This window comes from Eptatretus burgeri, chromosome 8, assembly GCF_056783735.1.
Source record: "Eptatretus burgeri isolate ZD-2024b chromosome 8, Ebu_testis_v1, whole genome shotgun sequence".
NCBI classification, from domain to species: Eukaryota; Metazoa; Chordata; class Myxini; order Myxiniformes; family Myxinidae; genus Eptatretus; species Eptatretus burgeri.
The window spans coordinates 10,874,389-10,898,680 of record NC_140968.1 but is presented as its reverse complement, the minus strand read 5'-3'; the positions used below and the strand labels follow the sequence as shown (position 1 = coordinate 10,898,680).

The following is a 24,292-nucleotide window of genomic DNA, read 5'->3' as shown; positions in this document are numbered from 1 at the left end:
GATGGTGACCATCTTGGATTTCAAAATGGCTGCCATGAAGAAGTCCACTGATGCTGTATAAAATCAAAGTTAAATTTGGTGTAAATACCAACATGTGTACTGATCGAGGTTCAAAAAACAAATGTAGATTTACTTGCAGTAAAGATTTGTAATCACCTTGAACTTCAAAATGGCTGTCATAGTGAGATCTTGTGGAACAATACTCATTTTAAAGGGAGGGGACACCTTTGGTGAGCTATCACTTTGGTGAGCTGTCACTTTGGTGAGCTGTTTTCAATTATACCTGTGTATTAAATAACCTGTGTATCAAAAAAAAACCTGTGAAAGTTTCAGCTCAGTCTGTCTTGTAATTCATGAAAACACAGTTGAAGGCAAACAAAATATTAACCTAGAACTACATTGTCGATGGCACACCATCCCATATTCCCTCGCGCACTGCTTTGTCCCATTAACGCTCGGTGAAATTTTATCTTGCAAAATGGATTGACTATTCTTTTCTATTTGATGTGCTTTATGACCAAAGTCTTACTATGTTTACTCAATCAGAAGTCATTACAAGCATGTCAACGTTTCATGAAACATTAATTTAACACTGTCCAGCAATATAGAACTGTTTTTTTTTAATTCGAAAATAGTTTTAAACTGATTCTCCATTTTCTTGAAGTCAGAACCACCTGAAACCAAATTATTTTCAGGGATATGTGATATTGTTGCGGATCCAGGATCCGCATCCGTCCAACATAATGGCATCCAACATACAGTGGTCCCAAGACAGTTATTTCAGTAATATACGTCAGATAGTCCCTTCCTTCTTGTCTAATGGGTCAAACGGGACAGTGCGTTGTGTGAATCTCATGGTTCGGTCCGATTAAATCTCTGAACTCATTCTTATTCTGTTTCGCTATTCCTGAGGCTAATCCAAGCAAGGTGTCCTCACGGAAGCCAGCCATGGAAAAACAACACACCAAATGATAACAACTTACTTTTCAACCATGTGGCTCACTCTTTTCAACCCATTTCTGCGTCTAGTAATTATATCTTTGTCCTCTTTTCAATCCAAATCTCCATTAAATAATTATTTCTATCCTCTTTTCAATCCAAATCTCCATTAAATAATTATATCTTTGTCCTCTTTTCAATCCAAATCTCCATCTAATAATTGTATCTGTCCTCTTTTCAATCCAAGTCTGCATCTAATAATTATATCCAACCTTTTCCTTCGTTTCATGAAACAGATCAGGGCCGGCACTGCACACAACACTGCATTTTATAAATGACCGCATGCTCAATGGCGGCGGTCACACGCGCATCCCCGGGATAATTTATAATCGCACACATAGCAGGGGATGAATGGCACACCTTGTTCAGGTCTGTGAATGTGTTTATCAGAGCATCTTACCATCGGTCTTCGCTGACCACCGCGACCCCAGGTGTCTCGCACTCATGGCGAACATCCACTCGCCTCTCCACCCGGCGAGGCTGCAGCCAGGCAGAGGGGCACTGTACTCCTTGGGCTGCATGCCTTACAGACAGGCAGCGCATTGACCGGCGCTGACCACGGGTCGCCGTGGACGGCCCGGGAGTTTGGTGCAGGCCATCACGGCCGGACCGTGTGCTGTCCGCAGCCCAACCAGAGCACCTGATTCAGGTGACGACACGTCGTTTCGGATCGTCGCCCTCGCCCGCACTACAACGTCGAGAAAAGTATGGTTCGTGGGGCTGTCGGTCATCGTCTTTCCTGCTCAGCGTTCCTCATCTGCTTATTCCAATTTCATCACCAACTCACCTGCTGAATCCGTCTTCTTCCCCGCCTCGTCCCTGACTCCACTCACCCACATGATCCTGTTTGCCTTTCTCCACCCACTGCTCCGGACTCTGCCTTCCTCCACCCACTGGCTTCTGACTCCACCAAAAGCTCTTCTTTCATGCCTGACGGTCGTGACCTATTCTCTGGATCGATGTTGAGCTGCTCAAAGTGCTACGAAGCAAGAGATGACGTGCTAGCTGTCAGGGAGGTATCACCAAGCGGAGCATCCCCCCAAAACATACTGGTGGTGCAATCGGTCAATCGTGCAAGATATTGAGAGACCGTTAGCCCCATATCCTCTCCTCTTTCTTCTCATTAACCCTTCTTCATCTGGATGTGTGTGTGTGTGTGTGCGTGTCTGTGTGTGTGCGTGTGCGTGTGTGTGTGTGTGTGTGTGTGTGCGTGTGTCATGTGTCTGTCCTCGCTTAAGTTCAGAGTGCACAACAATTATATCGGGATAATTGCTGTGTGTCTGCTTTTGTAAGTTGCTTGTATTATTGGCACACCACACTTTTCTTCCTATCCCTCCTTCCACACAACAATAAAAACTACTAATCGTGCCACATATTTTTCCTCGCCTGCCTGTTAATATATTATAAGTGGAAATGTTCCCAGCTCGTTTTTGTCTTTTCTTTCATTGATCCAGCATGGTCCGTATCCGAACCTCGCCTGGACTTTATTCCTAACGATCCGTTCCTTTTAGCCGGCATGTCATTGGCAGTGTCGCTCGGCTGCATCTGATCCGGTAAGGTGATCTGATTCGGACAAGACGTACCTAGGGCGAGTCCCCCTGTAATTAGATCACGTGGTTATTTTTCTTGGTAACCGGAAAACTATACAGAGGACCCTTCGTCACGTAGTTGAGTTATTGGCGTTCATGGTCCGTTAGTGACCCACCACATCACGGACTTATCCGTGTGTGATGGCCTGCAATTCGGGCGAGTCTGGTGGGAAACCGAGATAGCTTCACCCCCTGGTGGTCTCACCAAACCCCCGGCCCACAACAATATTATCATCAATCTTTCTATTTACTGTGTGACAGTGAGATCTTTCTTTTCTTTGAGCTCTTTCTTTTTTAATTCGATTGATGGTGAATATTCTAAAAAGTCCATATCCCATTATTTTCGTCTGTGATGTATGAGTGAAGTAATTTAATTGTTGAAACAGTTCATGATGTGAACCATGTCCAACCCACGTGACACAAGTTTAAACCTCTGATTGGAATTTTTTTTGTTCACACAAAGTAACAATGATGTCTTTAGGAAGATTTTAAAAGGTTTATTATTGAACACTTGTTGTGAATAAAAAGTAAAACTCACTTATTAAGTGTTGATTTCCAAGGAATAAGTTGGTTGTTCTTCTGAGATGGCGGATATTTTTAAATCCAAGATGGCCGCCAAATGACGTCATGAAAACATGTTTCCAATGGAATTCCAGTGAAGTGAGAGATAATTTACAAAAAGTTACATGATTTCCTTCTTCATCAAAAACAAACACAAAGGTTCACAACATCCTCCACCATTACATTAAATTATTTAAATAATCAAGTGTGATTCATCGTTCCACACCGATCATTTGGACCTTGTTTAAGTTACATCTGCAAGCTCGATATTCCGTATCCTGTAGCATTGTAACACTCGTGGAACATGTTTGTTTATGTTTTACAAAGCCATGTATTCAACACTATACAGGTGATGGAATACTTCATTTTACCTTGAACTGAGAATGTTTGTTTCTCTTGCAGTGTGAAATGTGGATGTAAAATCAAAAGGAGACAACTGAAAGATGAGCCACCATTGGTAAATGATGTTCAGGAAAACAAACTCCTTGAAATGCAGAAACTGGAGGGAACTGAGGTTCATGATGTGAAGGAGAAAATGGAGTTCACAGTGAAACAGAACTTCGGAAATGAAGAACATTATCAAGAGGAGCAAAATAAAGTTTTACAAGCACAGAAAGAACAACTTCAGGAAAAAGAAAAGATGTTGCTCCAAAAAAAAGGAGATCTCATCCAAAGAGAGAAGTTTGTTCAGGACAGAGAACGTGAGTTCATGGAAATGGAAGCGCAAAGGAAATTGAACAAAGAATTGTGGTTAAAGGAGGAAGATGAACGGAGGAAACGAGAGGAGGAACAGCAGAGAGAGAAAAAGGAAGCAGAGCAGAAGAAAATAAATGAACAGGAGAGGAAGAAACAAGAAGAGTTAAAGATAAGGGAGCAGGAAGAATCCAGACGATCAAATTGGGAAAAGGATTTTGAGGATGAGAAATTTGAAGTTTGGATCTGGGAAAAGCGTAAAAACACAGAACGCAAGAAGAAAATGGTTGAATTAGAAAAGAGAATGTTAGAAGTTAAAAAGTGGAAGCAAGATGTTCAGCAAAGAGAGAATTGCCGATATATCAGGAACAGGAGCTGGAGCGACAGGGGATGTTTGATGCCTTCATGAACGGGAAAGATGAAGAGCAAAAGAAACAGCAGCTCCATATCCAGCAAAAGGGAGAGAAGCTTCATAATCGACAATGTAATCTGAATAAATCGGAGGGAGAGTCTCGTCTGAAAGAGAAAAAGGGACAAGAACACAGAGAGCAATGTGAAGTTGCCTGGAAAACAAGAGAGTTGATTCTCTTGGAAAGAGAACAACAGATAAGAGAGAAGAAACGTCATGTGGAGTTGAGGGAGCAACAGGTTCTGGAGAGAGAAACCAAATTGCAAAAAGCAGGAAAACTTGCTGAGGAAGGAGTTGATGATGAAGTGCTTCTCATAACTGATGATGGGCGACAGAAGCAACAACTGAAACAGCAGGATGTTGATTTGCTCCCACCTGAACCAAAGCCTCAAAGTGATGAAGGGCGGCAGCAGCGACAACAGTGCAGTGTTGTTCTTCAACGCCAACCGAAGCCTCTCTGTGAAGGCAGGAAACAACAAGTGAAACAGCATGATGTTGATCAGCTGCCGGCCGAACGTAAGCCTCACCATTCGTCTCAGTCCAAGCTTGTCAATGATGAACCAGCGGAGATAGAAAGGCGTAAAAATAACCTCATGTTCCGTGGAGTGAAGGAGGGAAAAGGGGAACATGACAAGGAGGTTGTGACAAAATTAATTAAAGCCATGAACCTGAATATAGAGCCCGTACGCACTTTCCGCGTTGGACGGTACATTGAGAACAGATCCAGACCAATGAAAGTTGTGTTCAGTTGTGAGTCGGATCGGAATCTTGTTCTTACCAATAACAAGAAGGTTCGCAATTTAACTGATCCCTCTCTCTGGACAAAAAACATTTTTATCACTCCGGATTACACTCAGCTCCAAAGAGAAAAACAAGAGATGCTGCTGAGTGATCTTGAAAAAAAGAGGGAAAGTGACCCAAACGGGAGATATACCATCAAAGGAGATAAAGTAGTCCTCCTGAAGAATCCCAAGGGCAAGCCTCATCTCCAGAGATAACGACCTTCCCTCCTCATCTCCCACCTCCTACAACAGACTCCTCCTTGACACACATTTAAGGGGGAAAAAAACATTAAAGGGGGAAAAAAAACACAAAAAAAAGATTAAAAGGAAAAAAAAACACAAAAAAACAAAAAAAAAACATTTAAGGAGAACATTCCGTTGAAACAAATTCACTTTGACGCAGGGTCTCTTTCAAACACGTGAATGTACCTGAGATCATGTTGGAGCAATCACTGAAACATCTTTTGATCGGACAGTCATGGACAGGGAGTTCACTCCTGATGGAAATCTTGCATTTCATGAGGACAGGAACCTGAACTTTCACAGTGAAGGAAGGAAAGATGAGGAAAACCATGGTGGGATCTTGTTGTTGGTGAAAATCAATCTATCACCATCTTACATTGTTCATTGGCTGGCTCACGAACGGAAGCCTCACTCTGATGATGGCAGCAACAGCAGAAGCCATATTGTATGCAGGATCTTCAACAGGTAAGCACTCTTCAATACTTTGTGCCAGGTGGGTTGAACACACAATGGGTGCAAACACAGCTAACCACAAGATCAAAACATCAAGAAAAATATCTTTTGAGACTTCGTCTTTTACAGACATTGATGTAAATACTTCCTTCCATGAAGAAGAGTGTCCTTAATTGTGGAGATAATTGTAATTATTTTTGTGGGAAGGTAACTTCTTGGGGTGATCATCCCCATGCAGAATAAACAACAACAACTTTAACTCCCTTCGATTGGATGAGATCACCTGATTCACCTTGTCATCTGTTGCTTGTTCCATCCAGGCCTTTCCTTTTGTTTTCTTTTTTGAACAAGTTATCAAACTGATTGAGATATCAATGTAACGAATCTTTCATATTTCTATTGTTTTTCCAAAGGTCCCTCAGAAGAGGTGCTCGTTCCCTCCTCCAACCCTCACCTGAAACCATCCTTCAGGTTGGAACGTAAGTTGACAAGATTCTTGCTTTACATTAAAAATTACAATTTAAAACTTTGTCTAAACTACCTGTTCTTCACCTGCATCATGTCCCATTTTGTCTGTGCCTCAGAAGTGTTGAGGACAAACACATATTTTGCTGGATTCTAAAACTTACAAGCACCAAGCAAATCTTCCCGTTGGTAGAAGTCTCGCATGAGTGTTAATGTATCTGTACAAAAGTCATTCTGCACACCTGGATGATCATTGAAATTAGTTGTTTGAAAAACTTCAGTGCAAATCCAGTGGGAGTTTGTGATGATGAAAATAAAGATGTGCAATTGAAGGCAAAACAAAGGCAAAATTGAATTGAGATGCAGAAAGCAATTGAGAGGATACAGTATTTCCAGGATTGTGTTGGAAGGATTGATAATGATGGAGGTTACGATGATGTCGCTCTCCAGTTGTTTTGACTTCCTTTTGTTGATGTGTGTGCAAACGAAGAAGTTGTAGTCATGGCCGCTGGAGAAGGTGTCATGTTTGGCAGTGGATCCATCATCATTCCATCGACTAAGCGCTCCAGCAAGGTAGGATGAAACATTAGACTCTTACAGATGGTCGATCCAAGATGTTTTTTTTTTAAGAAACGTGAGTCTCCAGAACGACAGGAACTGAAACCTTCCATACACCTAATTTAATCACTTGCACCCTTTTTACGTCCATGTTTTTCAATTTGTCATTTCCTTGTTTGTCTGTCTATCGATAATTGTGTGTGTGTGTGTGTGTGTGTGTGTGTGTGTGTGTGTGTATGTGTGTATGTGTGTGTGTGTGTGTGTGTGTGTGCGTGTGTGTGTGTGTGTGTGTGTGTGTGTGTGTGTGTGTGTGTGTGTGTGTGTGTGTCCTCAATAACTCCAAGACCATGAAACCTCACAGCCTGAAACTTTACAAGGATGTTGAGGGAACTCCAAGGGAGTGCAAGAATGAAAACCGGTTGTTTGGCTTCATTCAAACACCCCTATTGAAGATAATTAACGGCATTATTTAATTATCCTTTAAAAAGGCTCATCCTTCATCACTTTGCTGTCCCTCGCTGTTCGTGTTTTTTGTGGGGGGTATTAATTAATTAATTTATTTTTGCATTTTTTTGGCCTGCTCAACAGTGCCTTGACTTGGAATAGGCCCCAACAATTTCTTAAAGATAAAGTGGTGACAAATATTTTTTCACTTTCCTCAATCTTATCATCGAATGCCTCATCTTCATTATTCATACCTTCAAATCGCTTATAAACACCTGGAGATGCCAGTGTCCATGGCTTTGTTTCATTTCTGCACATACGATAACCTCTAGAGTCTGTTATTAATGTTAACATTTCTGTGTGATCTTCTTTCATTATCCACTCATCACTTCCACATCGATACATATAAAAAATAACGTTCACATCTCACATCAACAGTCTGTGTTGGCCCTGCAGTCCCTCTGGTGTTGCCTCACCCACTGATAATGTTATGTAACTTTCTTGAAAGGCAGAAGGACAGGAAGATAGAAGTACACAAAGATTAACAAAATACCAGAGCGGCAGGAACTCCGTGACATCAAGAAGCAAACACAGCAGCAATGACTGCATTCTGCCCTCCTGCACCAGCATCTCCAGTTCAGCCAATGAAACCTTTGTTGCCCCTGTGTGAAGCGGGGCCATCGCCGTAAAATACAAAACACACAGGAAATGGCACTCTGTGTTGAGGCGCGGCGGTGAAGGTCATGTTTAACCCTCGACCTGTCAAAGATCCCCGGGGGGTTAAATATCACGGAAAGGTAAGCATTGGTCTTATTTGCTCTCTCCCAACTGTCTCCCTCTCTCTCTCCCTCCCTTCCTTTCTCTTTCTCTCAACCTTTCCCTCTCTCTCCCTCCCTTCCTTTCTCTTTCTCTCTACCTTTCCCTCTCTCTCTCTCCCATCACACGCCACCCCGCTTCGTATTCCTGTCAGCGAAGTGATGGATGGTACTTGCTCGTAATATAATATGAAATGTGGAACTCCATATGAAATACATACATATTATATATTGTTAAATCTCTCTCGCCACATCACAATGGTAAAGGAGGAGTTAGGCGTTAAACACGATTATATTTTTTAAACATCGGGCAAATACCCCTGGGCGCTCACCTGTTCGCGGCTGGATAAGATAACCAAGGAATCACTAACTGATATGGATGACCCACAAAATACATGATCATCACACCGTTTTAAAGCCTTTTTCCCTGAGCAGGGGTCAGCTTTTAGCGGGCTCCAATCATGGTCCCCTTTGTTGTGGCAGTTTTTTTTTTACGGCTGGATGCCCTTCCTGACGCCAACCCTTTTGTCGCCTTCAACACGCACGGATAATTACCAGTATACTGATGCTCATTTCACCGACCTCGGAAGGATGACAGGCTGAGTCAACCCCCCTGACGTTAATTCAGTGGAAAGCAGGGCTCGAACTCAGGACCCCGAGGATCCCAAGCCACCACCCTAACCACTAAGCCAACACCAGGCCACCACCCACAAAATACATCATGGAGAAGAAGGTAAATACCCATGTGTTTTTTTTTTTTTAATGTCCTGAACAAACTTTGTTACATCACGGGTGATAAAGGTTGTGTTTAAGTTTCATCGAAATTGTCTGTGAAAGGAAATTAAAGTTCTGGGGAAGGAAGGAAATGCATATGTTGTGAGCCAACCCCCCCCCCTCATAAACTCTGTCAGACGACAATTTGATTTTTTTTTTGTTTTTGTTAATGCCGTGAACAAACTTTGGTACTTCCTCCGTGATGAAGGTTGTGGTGAATGTTCATTGAAATTGTGTGTGTTGTTTTCAAGAAGAAGCTGCAAAGTGTTTGTGGACGGACAGAATGACGGACTACGCGCCATCTCATGAGCTCTCCGGAACTATGTTCCAAGTGAGCTAAAAATGAGGGTGTAAGGGTGGTCAATGTTTGTCCCGGTTTGACCGCCCAACCAAATAAGCTATTTCCTTTCTTCTCCAAAACTACATAAACACACAATTTGGATGAAACTTGACCACAATCTTCATCACCCATGATGCGAAAACTTTCATCACGGCCTCCTGATATTTGGAGGGAACGATGATTTGCTTCACTTTCCTCGGTCCTGTCAGTTGCGTGGATACAGTGTAAAAAACCTTTCTGGACTTTGAGCCTGTACTTGCTCTTGCCCCATGCCTGATGATCTCTGTTATCCTGCACCTCCTTCCACAAGCTTTGAAGTGAGACATCTTCGTTCTGAGCTTGCTCAACCTCTTGCACAGTTACCTAAGGGATGTCAGATTGTGACACTATCAATGGTTTGGTGTCATCCTTGTTGCACGTGGTCTGTGCCCTGGTCACTCCTGCTTGTGCCAGCTGTGGAATCCAGTTTGCATCTGGATCCTTGACCTCTCGTGCTCCTGGTATTATACCAATCACAAGATCACAAATGGGTTCATCCATGCACATGACTTCCACCTCTCTCATATTGTATGGTGTGTCCACATGGATCTTTGCAACTGGACAGAGACGCAATGTATGTACTATCAATCAGCTTGCAGGAATAGACCTCGTCAGTGATCTGCCTTGTCATCACCAGGTCTTTCTTCACAGCTGCACTCGTACATCCTGAGTCTCACAATACTGTCACTTTCTGTGAACTCACAATGTTAAAAAGTTGTGGACGAGTTGTGTCGGTGACAAGAACAAGGTGATTACACTTTGCTTCACGTCCGGATCCAGATCCAGCCCATTGGTGAGAAACAAAATGTAACCTGCTTTACCTGGCGGAGGTGTGCGCTCCACTGAGTGTAGTTCCAGTTATTTATGAATGAAAATGTTCGAGAATAAACGTTTCGGCAGTTCATGACGTATTACATCGCTCCAGACGAGTTTCAAACGGATCATTTGGTGCGCCTTTGGTGGGGCCGCCATTTTCCCCCCATTCCATCGTTACTGATGGAGGACATTGCTCGACCACCGAACTCCCTGATACTTACGAATCTTCAATTTGACAAGTAACAAACAAACAGATAGATAAGAGTGAAAACGTCACCTTCGTTCACCTTCGGTGGAGAATGTATTGAGAAAACGGGATGGTGGATGGGAATCTATTGAATGTGAGGCCTACCTATTTGTTTATACGTCCATTTTTCCACGGATATTCACACAAAGATTGAATGTTCACACCAATACCAGAGAGATATAAACGAAGAGCAAGGTGAACCATTATTCACTGTCCAAACTCCTTCATTACAAGGTTTATCATTAATTACATCATCACACTGAATTACACAATTTGGTGTCTCTCTCTCTCTGTCTCTGTGTGTTTTTTGACCGCGATACATTCGGTTGTTATATATTTATCCAATCTCAATCAAACTTGACTGGAGGACTGAGGGTCAAACGATGGAGCTTGTGGCGATTTTATTTGATCCCCTCCACCTTGGGGGCGAGGTCCGTTTTAAGGTGTATATCCGTGGGAAAATAGCTAATTGTGACGTTTTTCCAATGCCGTTTCTCACAACAATCTGAATAACAAAAGGATAATATGAATGTTATGACAAAGAAATATTAATACGAATAATACCTCCTCCCGAAGGGGTTCTTCCTTGGACAAATGCCGTGTTGACGTGTATAAATAGCTTATCGTGGCGTTTCGTGGAAAACACAGAGCAGAAATAAAAATAAATATTTATATAAAACACAAACACGGATTGATTACCTTTTTCAACAGTCGGTGCTGCTGTTTAACAGGGAAATGAGAGAAATTTGGAGGAATCCCGACATCCTTTAGGCATTCCATGCTGATCGTCTCCACCACAGAATCACGGACTGGAACCGAGATCTACTGTGATCTATATTCTACACCAGGACTCGTCATAGGATCCTCACTGCCACTTCTCAAGGGAGTGGGTGCACGAGTAAATGAAATAAACACACATCTGTTGCGCAGCGTCAATAATCAGTGTCCCAACTTATCAAAATGAACGTTTTAAAATCCTGTTCTCAATGATGTAAAATATTTGAAAGACGAAAGATCCGTGTTATTCATCAACGTTGGGTCACGTGGTTTTCACTGGAAGAGATTAATTTGAACAATTGCATATAAAAAATATCTAAATATTACATGAGATTTCAATAGAAATGATGAAAAGCGGGCGTGGCCACAGTCTATTGTGACATCACAGTGGTTGTTCATGGTTACAATAACAATTCCAACAACAGGAAAATCTTAAGACAGAGGTGTGTCGTTAAATCGTCAGTTCGTGGACAGCCGTACACCAGACATGTCGTGGTTTGTCATCGCGGTGTTCGTGTTCACCGTCCTCGGAAGTGGAGCGTCCCGTCCACCGCAGCAGGTAAGTAGGGATTGTCAGAAATGATGATGTAGTGTACTCGGGGAAGGTAGACAACACAAATGGGAAATCAGGGAAATTTAGTTTCTTTGTGGCGCAGGGGCTGGACGAAGGGGGTCTTCACTTGGTATCCCCCCCCCACCCCGGGGCACATTGTGGCTCTCGGCGGACCTGAGTACTCCACCACCGAACTCCACGAAACTCACGAATCCTCGATTTCCCAAGGAACCAACAACAGATGGATAGGGGGGAAAACTTCACCTTCGTCCACTTTCGGTGGAGGATGTGTTGAGAAAACGGGATTATGGGATGGGAATCCATTCAAGGCTATCTATTTATTACGTACGCACGTTCACACACACACACACACACACACACACACACACACACACAAATAAATGTTCACAGGAATAACAAAGAGACGAAGATGAATCAGGACGTGCACCATTACTCACTGAGTGAACTCCTTTATAACAAGGTTTAACATTAAAACCATCAATGGAGTAACACACGTCCGTTGTACAATGTCAGTGTTATCAATATCCCAACTTATCAAACTGAACGTTTTTAAATCCTTTTCTCATTGGTGTAAAAATGATTGAAACACAAAACACGAGATGTTAATCAACCTTGGGTCACGTGGTTTTCACCGGAAGAGCTTAATCAGAACAAAAAATCCGTAAATAATTATATCGAGTTGAAAATATGAACAGAAACGAGAGAAAGGGGCGTGACCACACTGTGACGTCACAGTGGTTGTTCGTGGTTACAATGAGAATTCCAACAACAGGGAGATCTCAACACATAACAGAGCTGTATCGTTAAATCGTCAGTCCGTGGATTAGTGAACACCAGACATGTCGTGGTTTCTCATCGCGGTGTTCGTGATCACCGTCCTCGGAAGTGGAGCGTCCCGACCACAGCAGGTAAGTAGGGATTGTGAGAAATAACGTACTGAACTCGGGGAAGGTACACAGCACGGGGGGAGTTGTTTTTATTATAGTTTGGGATATCAGGCCCAGCCTGGACTTCGGATTTTCGATGGTGGGAGTGTGGGGGGAGAGGTTGGGGGAGAGGTAGGGGGTATGGGTGAGGAGGTGTGGGGTGTGGGGGAGGAGGTGTGGAGCTTCAACAAGTTGGACCTCTGAGATAGAGCTTGATGACACCGAACCATCATGCCTGCTGTAGGATTGGATCATACACCCAAAACACCCAACACACCCAAAACACCCAACACACCCCCTGAATAGGAGACGTTTAGTACTCAAACCCGGTGTTTTTAAAATGTGTGTATAAAATCAATGTTCAATGATGACAGAGGGTCATCATACAGTTTCTCATTCAGGAAACCTTAAATGACCAGAAACCATAAAGAAACATTCCAAATTCCCAACTTCAAGGTTCATCTAAAACATCTACATCTGGAGAGTGGAATATTAAATAATGATCCCAGAATGTTTCCCCTCCATGTCCTTGGAATGTCCTCTCTCATCATAACCCAGTTCAATGGTTTATTTCACACCTGAACCCCATATTCACCAAGGTAGGTCCATCCTTACAATGGTATCCCATCAGGTCCCACTGCTTCACAATTTTTCATTCCTCTTAAGTCGGCTGTCTTGTCTTACGACACTTTTTTATGGAAATCAAAGATTCCAGGAGTAGCGTTGAACAAGGAGTCGGTCAGTGAGTGTTGGTGCACAGTTGAAATCCCATATTTAATCTTCCTTGTTTGTCCTTTAAATTGTTGTGATCCATCTTTACCCTGACGATGTGATGAGGAACATAAAGAGAGTTTATCTTTGGTTGGAAACTGCAGGTGAACTTTCCGCACCAAGTAAACTTGGAATTTGTCCCTTCAAGGTAAAATCTCCTTCATGTTCGTGTCGATGGAGGAATCTTCACGGTATACCTTGAGTGTATCTGGTACCACACATTGCACTCCGTGTGCAGTGGAAATTGATCCCCAGGAAGATCCATCTCAGGGCTGGTGGAGTTTCACAGTTTACACATTCACCTCTGAGCCTGGGTTCAAATCTCGATCCCTCCATAAACTGCCACCCTGGTGTTTCACGTGTAATGTGTGTTACAACCATTGGAGGAACATTAAACATGAAGGATTCATCCACCAACACTCATTTATATTGGATGGTAAAGATTCCACGGTGTTTTTTGAAAATGGTCGGCGAGCTATCGCCAGCATTCTGAACAAATTACAAATTACTTCCCAAACCCTCTTACAAACCTGTCCTTAACAAGCGTGGTACAAAAGGTAAACTCTCGAACATTCCATGAACCATTGTGTTTGTTCTCTAAAATTATCAAGAACATGCTATTTTGTCACGAACTTTTTGATTTTGTCAAGTAATTGTAAAAACATTGTTTAGTTTAATTATAAATGAAATAAACATGTTTCCTACCCCTGGCCTTGTCTATTTCCACAGCTTTTCCAGAACGATGCTGTTGAGGATGGAGGGATGTACCTGGGTCGTGATGTCGTGTTCGTCGTGATTGCCTCCCTTTTGTTTGTCGGTGTGATTATGTTTAATCCATCTCGTTGGTTCAACAAGACGAGGTTCAGGAGAAAGCGCTGCATTCACTGGTAAAGAACACAAATGACTTTTCATCAATATTTATACCTTCATCCAAGGGGACACGATAGCTCAGGCTGTGGATGTCGTATGAAGTCCATTTTGGTGGGAACACCCACACTTGTTACGCCAAAGAGTTAAAAAACCCACAATTTTAATTTTGTGTAAGTTGGTGATGGTGACCATCTTGGATTTCAAAATGGCTGCCATGAAGAAGTCCACTGATCCTGTATAAAATCAAAGTTAAATTTGGTGTAAATACCAACATTTGTACTGATCGAGGTTCAAAAAACAAATGTAGATTTACTTGCAGTAAAGACTTGTAATTACCTTGAACTTCAAAATGGCTGTCATAGTGAGATCTTGTGGAACAATACTCATTTTAAAGGGAGGGGACACCTTTGGTGAGCTATCACTTTGGTGAGCTGTCACTTTGGTGAGCTGTTTTCAATTATACTTGTGTATTAAATAACCTGTGTATCAAAAAAAAAACCTGTGAAAGTTTCAGCTCAGTCTGTCTTGTAATTCATGAAAACACAGTTGAAGGCAAACAAAATATTAAACTAGAACTACGTTGTCGATGGCACACCATCCCATATTCCCTCGCGCACTGCTTTGTCCCATAAACGCTCGGTGAAATTTTATCTTGCAAAATGGATTGACTATTCTTTTCTATTTGATGTGCTTTATGACCAAAGTCTTACTATGTTTACTCAATCAGAAGTCATTACAAGCATGTCAACGTTTCATGAAACATTAATTTAACACTGTCCAGCAATATAGAACTGTTTTTTTTTTAATTCGAAAATCAGTTTTAAACTGATTCTCCATTTTCTTGAAGTCAGAACCACCTGAAAGCAAATTATTTTCAGGGATATGTGATATTGTTGCGGATCCAGGATCCGCATCCGTCCAACATGATGGCATCCAACATGCAGTGGTCCCCAGACAGTTATTTCAGTAATATACGTCAGATAGTCCCTTCTTGTCTAATGGGTCAAACGGGACAGTGCGTTGTGTGAATCTCATGGTTCGGTCCGATTAAATCTCTGAACTCATTCTTATTCTGTTATGCTATTCCTGAGGCTAATCCAAGCAAGGTGTCTTAACGGAAGCCAGCCATGGAAAAACAACACACCAAATGATAACAACTTACTTTTCAACCATGTGGCTCACTCTTTTCAACCCATTTCTGCGTCTAGTAATTATATCTTTGTCCTCTTTTCAAACCAAATCTCCATTAAATAATTATTTCTATCCTCTTTTCAATCCAAATCTCCATTAAATAATTATATCTTTGTCCTCTTTTCAATCCAAATCTCCATCTAATAATTGTATCTGTCCTCTTTTCAATCCAAGTCTGCATCTAATAATTATATCCAACCTTTTCCTTCATTTCATGACACATATCAGGGCCGGCACTGCACACAACACTGCATTTTATAAATGACCGCATGCTCAATGGCGGCGGTCACATGCGCATCCCCGGGATAATTTATAATCGCACACATAGCAGGGGACGAATGGCACACCTTGTTCGGGTCTGTGAATGTGTTTACCACAGCCTCTTACCATTGGTCTTCGCTGACCACCGCGACCCCAGGTGTCTCGCACGGATGGCGAACATCCACTCGCATCTCCGCCCGGCGAGGCTGCAGCCAGGCAGAGGCGCGCTGTACTCCTTGGGCCGCATGGCTTACAGACAGGCAGCGCATTGACCGGCGCTGACCACGGGTCGCCGTGGACGGCCCGGGACTTTGGTGCAGGCCATCACGGCCGGACCGTGTGCTGTCCACGGCCCAACCAGAGCACCTGATTCAGGTGACGACACGTCATTTCGGATCGTCACCCTCGCCCGCACTACAACGTCGAGAAAAGTATGGTTCGTGGGGCTGTCGGTCATCGTCTTTCCTGCTCAGCGTTCCTCATCTGCTTATTCCAATTTCATCACCAACTCACCTGCTGAATCCGTCTTCTTCCCCGCCTCGTCCCTGACTCCACTCACCCACATGATCCTGTTTGCCTTTCTCCACCCACTGCTCCGGACTCTGCCTTCCTCCACCCACTGGCTTCTGACTCCACCAAAAGCTCTTCTTTCATGCCTGACGGTCGTGCCCTATTCTCTGGATCGATGTTGAGCTGCTCAAAGTGCTACGAAGCAAGAGACGACGTGCTAGCTGTCAGGGAGGTATCACCAAGCGGAGCATCCCCCCAAAAACATACTGGTGGTGCAATCGGTCAATCGTGCAAGATATTGAGAGACCGTTAGCCCCATCTCCTCTCCTCTTTCTTCTCATTAACCCTTCTTCATCTGGATGTGTGTGTGTGCGTGTGCGTGTGTGTCATGTGCCTGTCCTCGCTTAAGTTCAGAGTGCACAAGAATTATATCGGGATAATTGCTATGTGTCTGCTTTTGTAAGTTTCTTGTATAATTGGCACACCACACTTTTCTTCCTGTCCCTCCTTCCACACAACAATAAAAACTACTAATCGTGCCACATATTTTTCCTCGCCTGCCTGTTAATAAATTATAAGTGGAAATGTTCCCAGCTCGTTTTTGTCTTTTCTTTCATTGATCCAGCATGGTCCGTATCCGAACCTCGCCTGGACTTTATTCCGAACGATCCGTTCCTTTTAGCCGGTATGTCATTGGCAGTATCGCTCGGCTGCATCTGATCCGGTAAGGTGATCTGGTTCGGACAAGACGTACCTAGGGCGAGTCCCCCTGTAATTAGATCACGTGGTTTTTTTTTCTTGGTAACCAGAAAACTATACAGAGGACCCTCGGTCATGTAGTTGAGTTGTTGGCGTTCACGGTCCGTTAGTGACCCACCACATCACAGACTTATCCGTGTGTGATGGCCTGCAAGTCGGGTGAGTCTGGTGGGAAACCGAGATAGCTTCACCCCCTGGTGGTCTCACCAAACCCCCGGCCCACAACAATATTATCATCAATCTTTCTATTTACTGTGTGACAGTGAGATCTTTCTTTTCTTTGAGCTCTTTCTTTTTTAATTCGATCGATGGTGAATATTCTAAAAAGTCCATATCCCATTATTTTCGTCTGTGATGTATGAGTGAAGTAATTTAATTGTTGAAAACAGTTCATGATATGAACCATGTCCAACCCACGTGACACAAGTTTAAACCTCTGATTGGAATTTTTTTTGTTCACACAAAGTAACAATGATGTCTTTAGGAAGATTTTAAAAGGTTTATTATTGAACACTTGTTGTGAATAAAAAGTAAAACTCACTTATTAAGTGTTGATTTCCAAGGAATAAGTTGGTTGTTCTTCTGAGATGGCGGATATTTTTAAATCCAAGATGGCCACCAAATGACGTCATGAAAACATGTTTCCAATGGAATTCCAGTGAAGTGAGAGATAATTTACAAAAAGTTACATGATTTCCTTCTTCATCAAAAACAAACACTAAATTTCAAAACATCCTCCACCGTTACATTAAATTATTAAAATAATCAAGTGTGATTCATCGTTCCACACCGATCATTTGGACCTTGTTTAAGTTACATCTGCAAGCTCGATATTCCGTATCCTGTAGCATTGTAACACTCGTGGAACATGTTTGTTTATGTTTTACAAAACCATGTAGTCAACACTTCACAGGTGATGGAATACTTCATTTTACCTTGAACTGAGAATGTTTGTTTCTCTTGCAGTGTGAAATGTGGATGTAAAATCAAAAGGAGACAACTGAAAGATGAGCCACCATTGGTAAATGATGTTCAGGAAAACAAACTCCTTGAAATGCAGAAACTGGAGGGAACTGAGGTTCATGATGTGAAGGAAAAAATGGAGTTCACAGTGAAACAGAACTTCGGAAATGAAGAACAAGAGGAAGAACATTATCAAGAGGAGCAAAATAAAGTTTTACAAGCACAGAAAGAACAACTTCAGGAAAAAGAAAAGATGTTGCTCCAAAAAAAAGGAGATCTCATCCAAAGAGAGAAGTTTGTTCAGGACAGAGAACGTGAGTTCATGGAAAAGGAAGCGCAAAGGAAATTGAACAAAGAATTGTGGTTAAAGGAGGAAGATGAACGGAGGAAACGAGAGGAGGAACAGCAGAAAGAGAAGAAGGAAGCAGAGCAGAAGAAAATAAATGAACAGGAGAGGAAGAAACAAGAAGAGTTAAAGATAAGGGAGCAGGAAGAATCCAGACGATCAAATTGGGAAAAGGATTTTGAGGATGAGAAATTTGAAGTTTGGATCTGGGAAAAGCGTAAAAACACAGAACGTAAGAAGAAAATGGTTGAAGTAGAAAAGAGAATGTTAGAAGTTAAAAAGTGGAAGCAAGATGTTCAGCAAAGAGAGAAAGAATTGCCGATATATCAGGAACAGGAGCTGGAGCGACAGGGGATGTTAGATGCCTTCATGAACGGGAAAGATGAAGAGCTAAAGAAACAGCAGCTCCATATCCACCAAAAGGGAGAGAAGCTTCATAATCGACAATGTAATCTGAATAAATCGGAGGGAGAGTCTCGTCTGAGAGAGAAAAAGGAACAAGAACACAGAGAGCAATGTGCAGTTGCCTGGAAAACAAGAGAGTTGATTCTCATGGAAAGAGAACAACAGATAAGAGAGAAGAAACGTCATGTGGAGTTGAGGGAGCAACAGGTCCAGGAGAGAGAAACCAAATTGCAAAAAGCAGGAAAACTTGCTGAGGAAGGGGTTGATGAAGAAGTGCTTCTCATAACTGATGATGGGCGACAGAAGCAACAACTGAAACAGCAGGATGTTGACTTGCTCCCACCTGAACCAAAGCCTCAAAGTGATGAAGGGCGGCAGCAGCGACAACAGTACAGTGTTGTTCTTCAACACCAACCGAAGCCTCTCTGTGAAGACAGGAAACAACAAGTGAAACAGCATGATGTTGATCAGCTGCCGGCCGAACGTAAGCCTCACCATTCGTCTCAGTCCAAGCTTGTCAATGATGAACCAGCGGAGATAGAAAGGCGCAAAAATAACCTCATGTTCCGTGGAGTGAAGGAGGGAAAAGGGGAACATGACAAGGAGGTTGTGACAAAATTAATTAAAGCCATGAACCTGAACATAGAGCCCGTACGCACTTTCCGCGTTGGATGGTACATTGAGAACAGATTCAGACCAATGAAAGTTGTGTTCAGTTGTGAGTCGGATCGGAATCTTGTTCTTACCAATAACAAGAAGGTTCGCAATTTAACTGATCCCTCTCTCTGTTCAAAAAACATTTTTATCACTCCGGATTACACTCAGCTCCAAAGAGAAAAACAAGAGATGCTGCTGAGTGATCTTGAAAAAAAGAGGGAAAGTGACCCAAACGGGAGATATACCATCAAAGGAGATAAAGTAGTCCTCCTGAAGAATCCCAAGGGCAAGCCTCATCTCCAGAGATAACGACCTTCCCTCCTCATCTCCCACCTCCTATAACAGACTCCTCCGTGACACACATTTAAGGGGGAAAAAAATATTAAAGGGGGAAAAAAACACAAATAAAAGCTTGAAGGGAAAAAAAAACACAAAAAAACAAAAAAAAAACATATAAGGAGAATATTCCGTTGAAGCAAATTCACTTTGACGCAGGGTCTCTTTCAAACACGTGAATGTACCTGAGATCATGTTGGAGCAATCACTGAAACATCTTTTGATCGGACAGTCATGGACAGGGAGTTCAATCCTGATGGACATCTTGCATTTCATGAGGACAGGAACCTGAACTTTCATAGTGAAGGAAGGAAAGATGAGGAAAACCATGGTGGGATCTTGTTGTTGGTGAAAATCAATCTATCACCATCTTACATTGTTCATTGGCTGGCTCGCGAACGGAAGCCTCACCCTGATGATGGCAGCAACAGCAGAAGCCATATTGTATGCAGGATCTTCAACAGGTAAGCACTCTTCAATACTTTGGGGCAGGTGGGTTGAACACACAATGGGTGCAAACACAGCCAACCACAAGATCAAAACGTCAAGAAAAATTTGTTTTGAGACTTCGTCTTTTACAGACATTGATGTAAATACTTCCTTTCATGAAGAAGTGTCCTTAATTGTGGAGATAATTGTAATTATTTTTGTGGGAAGGTAACTTCTTGGGGTGATCATCCCCATGCAGAATAAACAACAACAACTTTAACTCCCTTCGATTGGATGAGATCACCTGATTCACCTTGTCATCTGTTGCCTGTTCCATCCAGGCCTTTCCTTTTGTTTTCTTTTTTGAACAAGTTATCAAACTGATTGAGATATCAATGTGTCTAAGCTTTCATATTTCTATTGTTTTTCCAAAGGTCCCTCAGAAGAGGTGCTCGTTCCCTCCTCCAACCCTCACCTGAAACCATCCTTCCGGTTGGAACGTAAGTTGACAAGATTCTTCCTTTACATTACAAATTACAATTTAAAACTTTGTCTAAACTGCCTGTTCTTCACCTGCATCATGTCCAATTTTGTCTGTGCCTCAGAAGTGTTGAGGACAAACACATATTTTGCTGGATTCTAAAACTTACAAGCACCAAGCAAATCTTCCCGTTGGTCGAAGTCTCGCATGATTGTTAATGTATCTGTATAAAAGTCATTCTGCACACCTGGATGATCATTGAAATTGTTTGAAAAACTTCAGTGCAAATCCAGTGGGAGTTTGTGATGATGAAAATAAAGGTGTGAAATTGAAGGCAAAACAAAGGCAAAATTGAATTGAGATGCAGAAAGCAATTGAGAGGATACAGTATTTCCAGGATTGTGTTGGAAGGATTGATAATGATGGAGGTTACGATGATGTCGCTCTCCAGTTGTTTTGACTTCCTTTTGTTGATGTGTGTGCAAACGAAGAAGTTGTAGTCATGGCCGCTGGAGAAGGTGTCATGTTTGGCAGTGGATCCATCATCACTCCATCGACTAAGCGCTCCAGCAAGGGAGGATGAAACATTACTCTTACAGATGGTCGATCCAAGATGTTTTTTTTTAAAGAAACGTGAGTCTCCAGAACGACAGGTACTGAAACCTTCCATACACCTAATTTAATCACTTGCACCCTTTTTACGTCCATGTTTTTCAATTTGTCATTTCCTTGTTTGTCTGTCTATCGATAATTGTGTGTGTGTGTGTGTGTGTGTGTGTGTGTGTGTGTGTGTGTGTGTGTGTGTGTGTGTGTGTGTGTGTGTGTGTGTGTGTGCGTGTGTGTGAGTGTGTCCTCAATAACTCCAAGACCATGAAACCTCACAGCCTGATACTTTACAAGGATGTTGAGGGAACTCCAAGGGAGTGCATGAATGAAAACCGGTTGTTTGGCTTCATTCAAACACCCCTATTGAAGATAATTAACGGCATTATTTAATTAACCTTAAAAAAGGCTCATCCTTCATCACTTTGCTGTCCCTCGCTGTTCGTGTTTTTTGGGGGGGTATTAATTTATTTATTTATTTTTGCATTTTTTTGGCCTGCTCAACAGTGCCTTGACTTGGAATAGGCCACAACAATTTCTTAAAGATAAAGTGGTGACAAATATTTTTTCACGTTCCTCAATCTTATCATCGAATGCCTCATCTTCATTATTCATACCTTCAAATCGCTTATAAACACCTGGAGATGCCAGTGTCCATGGCTTTGTTTCATTTCTGCACATACGATAACCTCTAGAGTCTGTTATTAATGTTAACATTTCTGTGTGATCTTTCATTATCCACTCGTCACTTCCACGTAGATACATATAAAAAATAACGTTCACATCTCACATCAACAGTCTGTGTTGGCCCTGCAGTCCCTCTGGTGTTGCCTCACACACTGATAATGTTGTGCAATTTTCTTGAAAGGCAGAAGGACAGGAAGATAGAAGTGCACAAAGATTAACAAAATACCAGAGCGGCAGGAACTCTGTGACATCAAGAAGCAAACACAGCAACAATGACTGCATTCTACCCTCCGATATCCGCATCTCTAGTTCAAGCCAATGAAACCTTTGTTGCCCCTGTGTGAAGCGGGGCCATCGCCGTAAAATACAAAACACACAGGAAATGGCACTCTGTGTTGAGGCGCGGCGGTGAAGGTCATGTTTCACCCTCGACCTGTCAAAGATCCCCGGGGGGTTAAATATCACAGAAAGGTAAGCATTGGTCTTATTTGCTCTCTCCCAGCTGTCTCCCTCTCTCTCTCCCATCACCCGCCACCCCGCTTCGTATTCCTGTCAGCGAAGTGATGGATGGTACTTGCTCGTAATATAATATGAAATGTGGAACTCCATATGAAACATATACATATTATGTCTTGTTAAATCTCTCTCGCCACATCACAATGGTAAAGGAGGAGTTAGGCGTTAAACACGATGATATTTATTAAACATCGGGCAAATACCCTGGGCGCTCACCTGTTCGCGGCTGGATAAGATAACCAGGGAATCACTAACTGATATGGATGACCCACAAAATACAGGATCATCACACCGTTTTAAAGCCTTTTTCCCTGAGCAGGGGTCAGCTTTTTGCGGGCTCCAATCATGGTCCCCTTTCTTGTGGCAGTTTTTTTTTTTTACGGCTGGATGCCCTTCCTGACGCCAACCCTTTTGTCGCCTTCAACACGCAGGGATAATTACCAGAATACTGATGCTCATTTCACCGACCTCGGAAGGATGACAGGCTGAGTCAACCCCCCTGACGTTAATTCAGTGGAAAGCGGGGCTCAAACTCAGGACCCCGAGGGTCCCAAGCAACCACCCTAACCACTAAGCCAACACCAGGCCACCACCCACAAAATACATCATGGAGAAGAAAGTAAATACCCATGTGTTTTTTTTTAATGTCCTGAACAAACTTTGTGACATCATGGGTGATAAAGGTTGTGTTTAAGTTTCATCGAAATTGTCTGTGAAAGGAAATTAAAGTTCTGGGGAAGGAAGGAAATGCATATGTTGTGAGCCAACACCCCCCCGCCCCCCTCATAAACTCTGTCAGACGCCGATTTGATTTTTTTTTTTGTTTTTGTTCATGCTGTGAACAAACTTTGGTACTTCCTCCGTGATGAAGGTTGTGGTGAATGTTCATTGAAATTGTGTGTTGTTTTAGAGAAGAAGCTGCAAAGTGTTTGTGGATGGACAGACTGACGGACTACATGCCATCCCATAAGCTCTCCGGAACTATGTTCCAAGTGAGCTAAAAATGAGGGTGTAAGGGTGGTCAATGTTTGTCCCGGTTTGACCGCCCAACCAAATAAGCTATTTCCTTTCTTCTCCAAAACTACATAAACACACAATTTGGATGAAACTTGACCACAATCTTCATCAACCATGATGCGAAAACTTTCATCACGGCCTCCTGATATTTGGAGGGAACGATGATTTGCTTCACTTTCCTCGGTCCTGTCAGTTGCGTGGATACAGTGTAAAAAACCTTTCTGGACTTTGAGCCTGTACTTGCTCTTGCCCCATGCCTGATGATCTCTGTTATCCTGCACCTCCTTCCACAACCTTTGAAGGGAGACATCTTCTTTCTGAGCTTGCTCAACCTCTTGCACAGTTACCTAAGGGATGTCAGATTGTGACACTATCAATGGTTTGGTGTCATCCTTGTTGCACGTGGTCTGTGCCCTGGTCACTCCTGCTTGTGCCAGCTGTGGAATCCAGTTTGCATCTGGATCCTTGACCTCTCGTGCTCCTGGTTTTATACCAATCACAAGATCACAAATGGGTTCATCCATGCACATGACTTCCACCTCTCTCATATTGTATGGTGTGTCCACATGGATCTTTGCAACTGGACAGAGACGCAATGTATGTACTATCAATCAGCTTGCAGGAATAGACCTCGTCAGTGATCTGCCTTGTCATCACCAGGTCTTTCTTCACAGCTGCACTCGTACATCATGAGTCTCACAATACCTTCACTTTCTGTGAACTCACAATGTTAAAAAGTTGTGGACGAGTTGTGTCGGTGACAAGAACAAGGTGATTACACTTTGCTTCACATCCGGATCCAGATCCAGCCCATCGGTGAGAAGCAAAACGTAACCTGCTTTACCTGGCGGAGGTTTGCGCTCCACCAAGTGCAGTTCCAGTTAAATACGAATGAAAACGTTCAAGAATAAACGTTTTGGCTGTTAATGACGTATTACCTCGCTCCATACCAGTTTTAAACGGATCATTTTGTACGCCTTTGATGG

General features: G+C 42.7%; 3 protein-coding genes across 4 annotated transcripts in view; 2 read left to right on the top strand and 1 right to left on the bottom strand.

The window, feature by feature from the left end:
• Positions 1–3,070: 3,070 nt before the first annotated feature.
• LOC147021085 (uncharacterized) overlaps positions 3,071–24,292 on the bottom strand; it is a 42,831-nt gene continuing 21,609 nt past the window's right edge. Inside the window, exons 4-6 of one of the 2 annotated variants that reach the window (XM_085890837.1) lie at positions 17,802–19,005; positions 13,981–14,159; positions 3,071–4,708 (exon numbers count right to left, since the gene is read on the bottom strand). The gene's annotated coding sequence lies outside the window, so the exon portion shown is untranslated. The remainder of the gene's footprint in view (positions 4,709–13,980; positions 14,160–17,801; positions 19,006–24,292) is intronic. The other variant, XM_085890838.1, reaches the window with a different exon arrangement.
• On the top strand, positions 4,104–7,012 carry LOC147021087 (uncharacterized). The gene is made up of 2 exons (XM_085890830.1): positions 4,104–5,741; positions 6,143–7,012. Exon 1 carries the CDS (start codon positions 4,233–4,235, stop codon positions 5,247–5,249), a length of 1,017 nt encoding a protein of 338 aa, XP_085746956.1. The 5' UTR covers positions 4,104–4,232; the 3' UTR covers positions 5,250–5,741; positions 6,143–7,012.
• On the top strand, positions 13,673–20,070 carry LOC147021086 (uncharacterized). The gene is made up of 3 exons (XM_085890414.1): positions 13,673–13,711; positions 14,005–14,162; positions 17,833–20,070. Exons 1-3 carry the CDS (start codon positions 13,673–13,675, stop codon positions 19,544–19,546), a joined length of 1,911 nt encoding a protein of 636 aa, XP_085746540.1. The 3' UTR covers positions 19,547–20,070.

Coding starts and splice junctions, on each gene's coding strand:
- LOC147021087 (XM_085890830.1), top strand. CDS start 4,233: ATGTTTGATGCCTTCATGAACGGGAAAGATGAAGAGCAAAAGAAACAG.
- LOC147021086 (XM_085890414.1), top strand. CDS start 13,673: ATGAAGGATTCATCCACCAACACTCATTTATATTGGATG. Junction 13,712..14,004: donor ACACTCATTTATATTGGATG/GTAAAGATTCCA, acceptor CTATTTCCACAG/CTTTTCCAGAACGATGCTGT. Junction 14,163..17,832: donor AGAAAGCGCTGCATTCACTG/GTAAAGAACACA, acceptor TTTCTCTTGCAG/TGTGAAATGTGGATGTAAAA.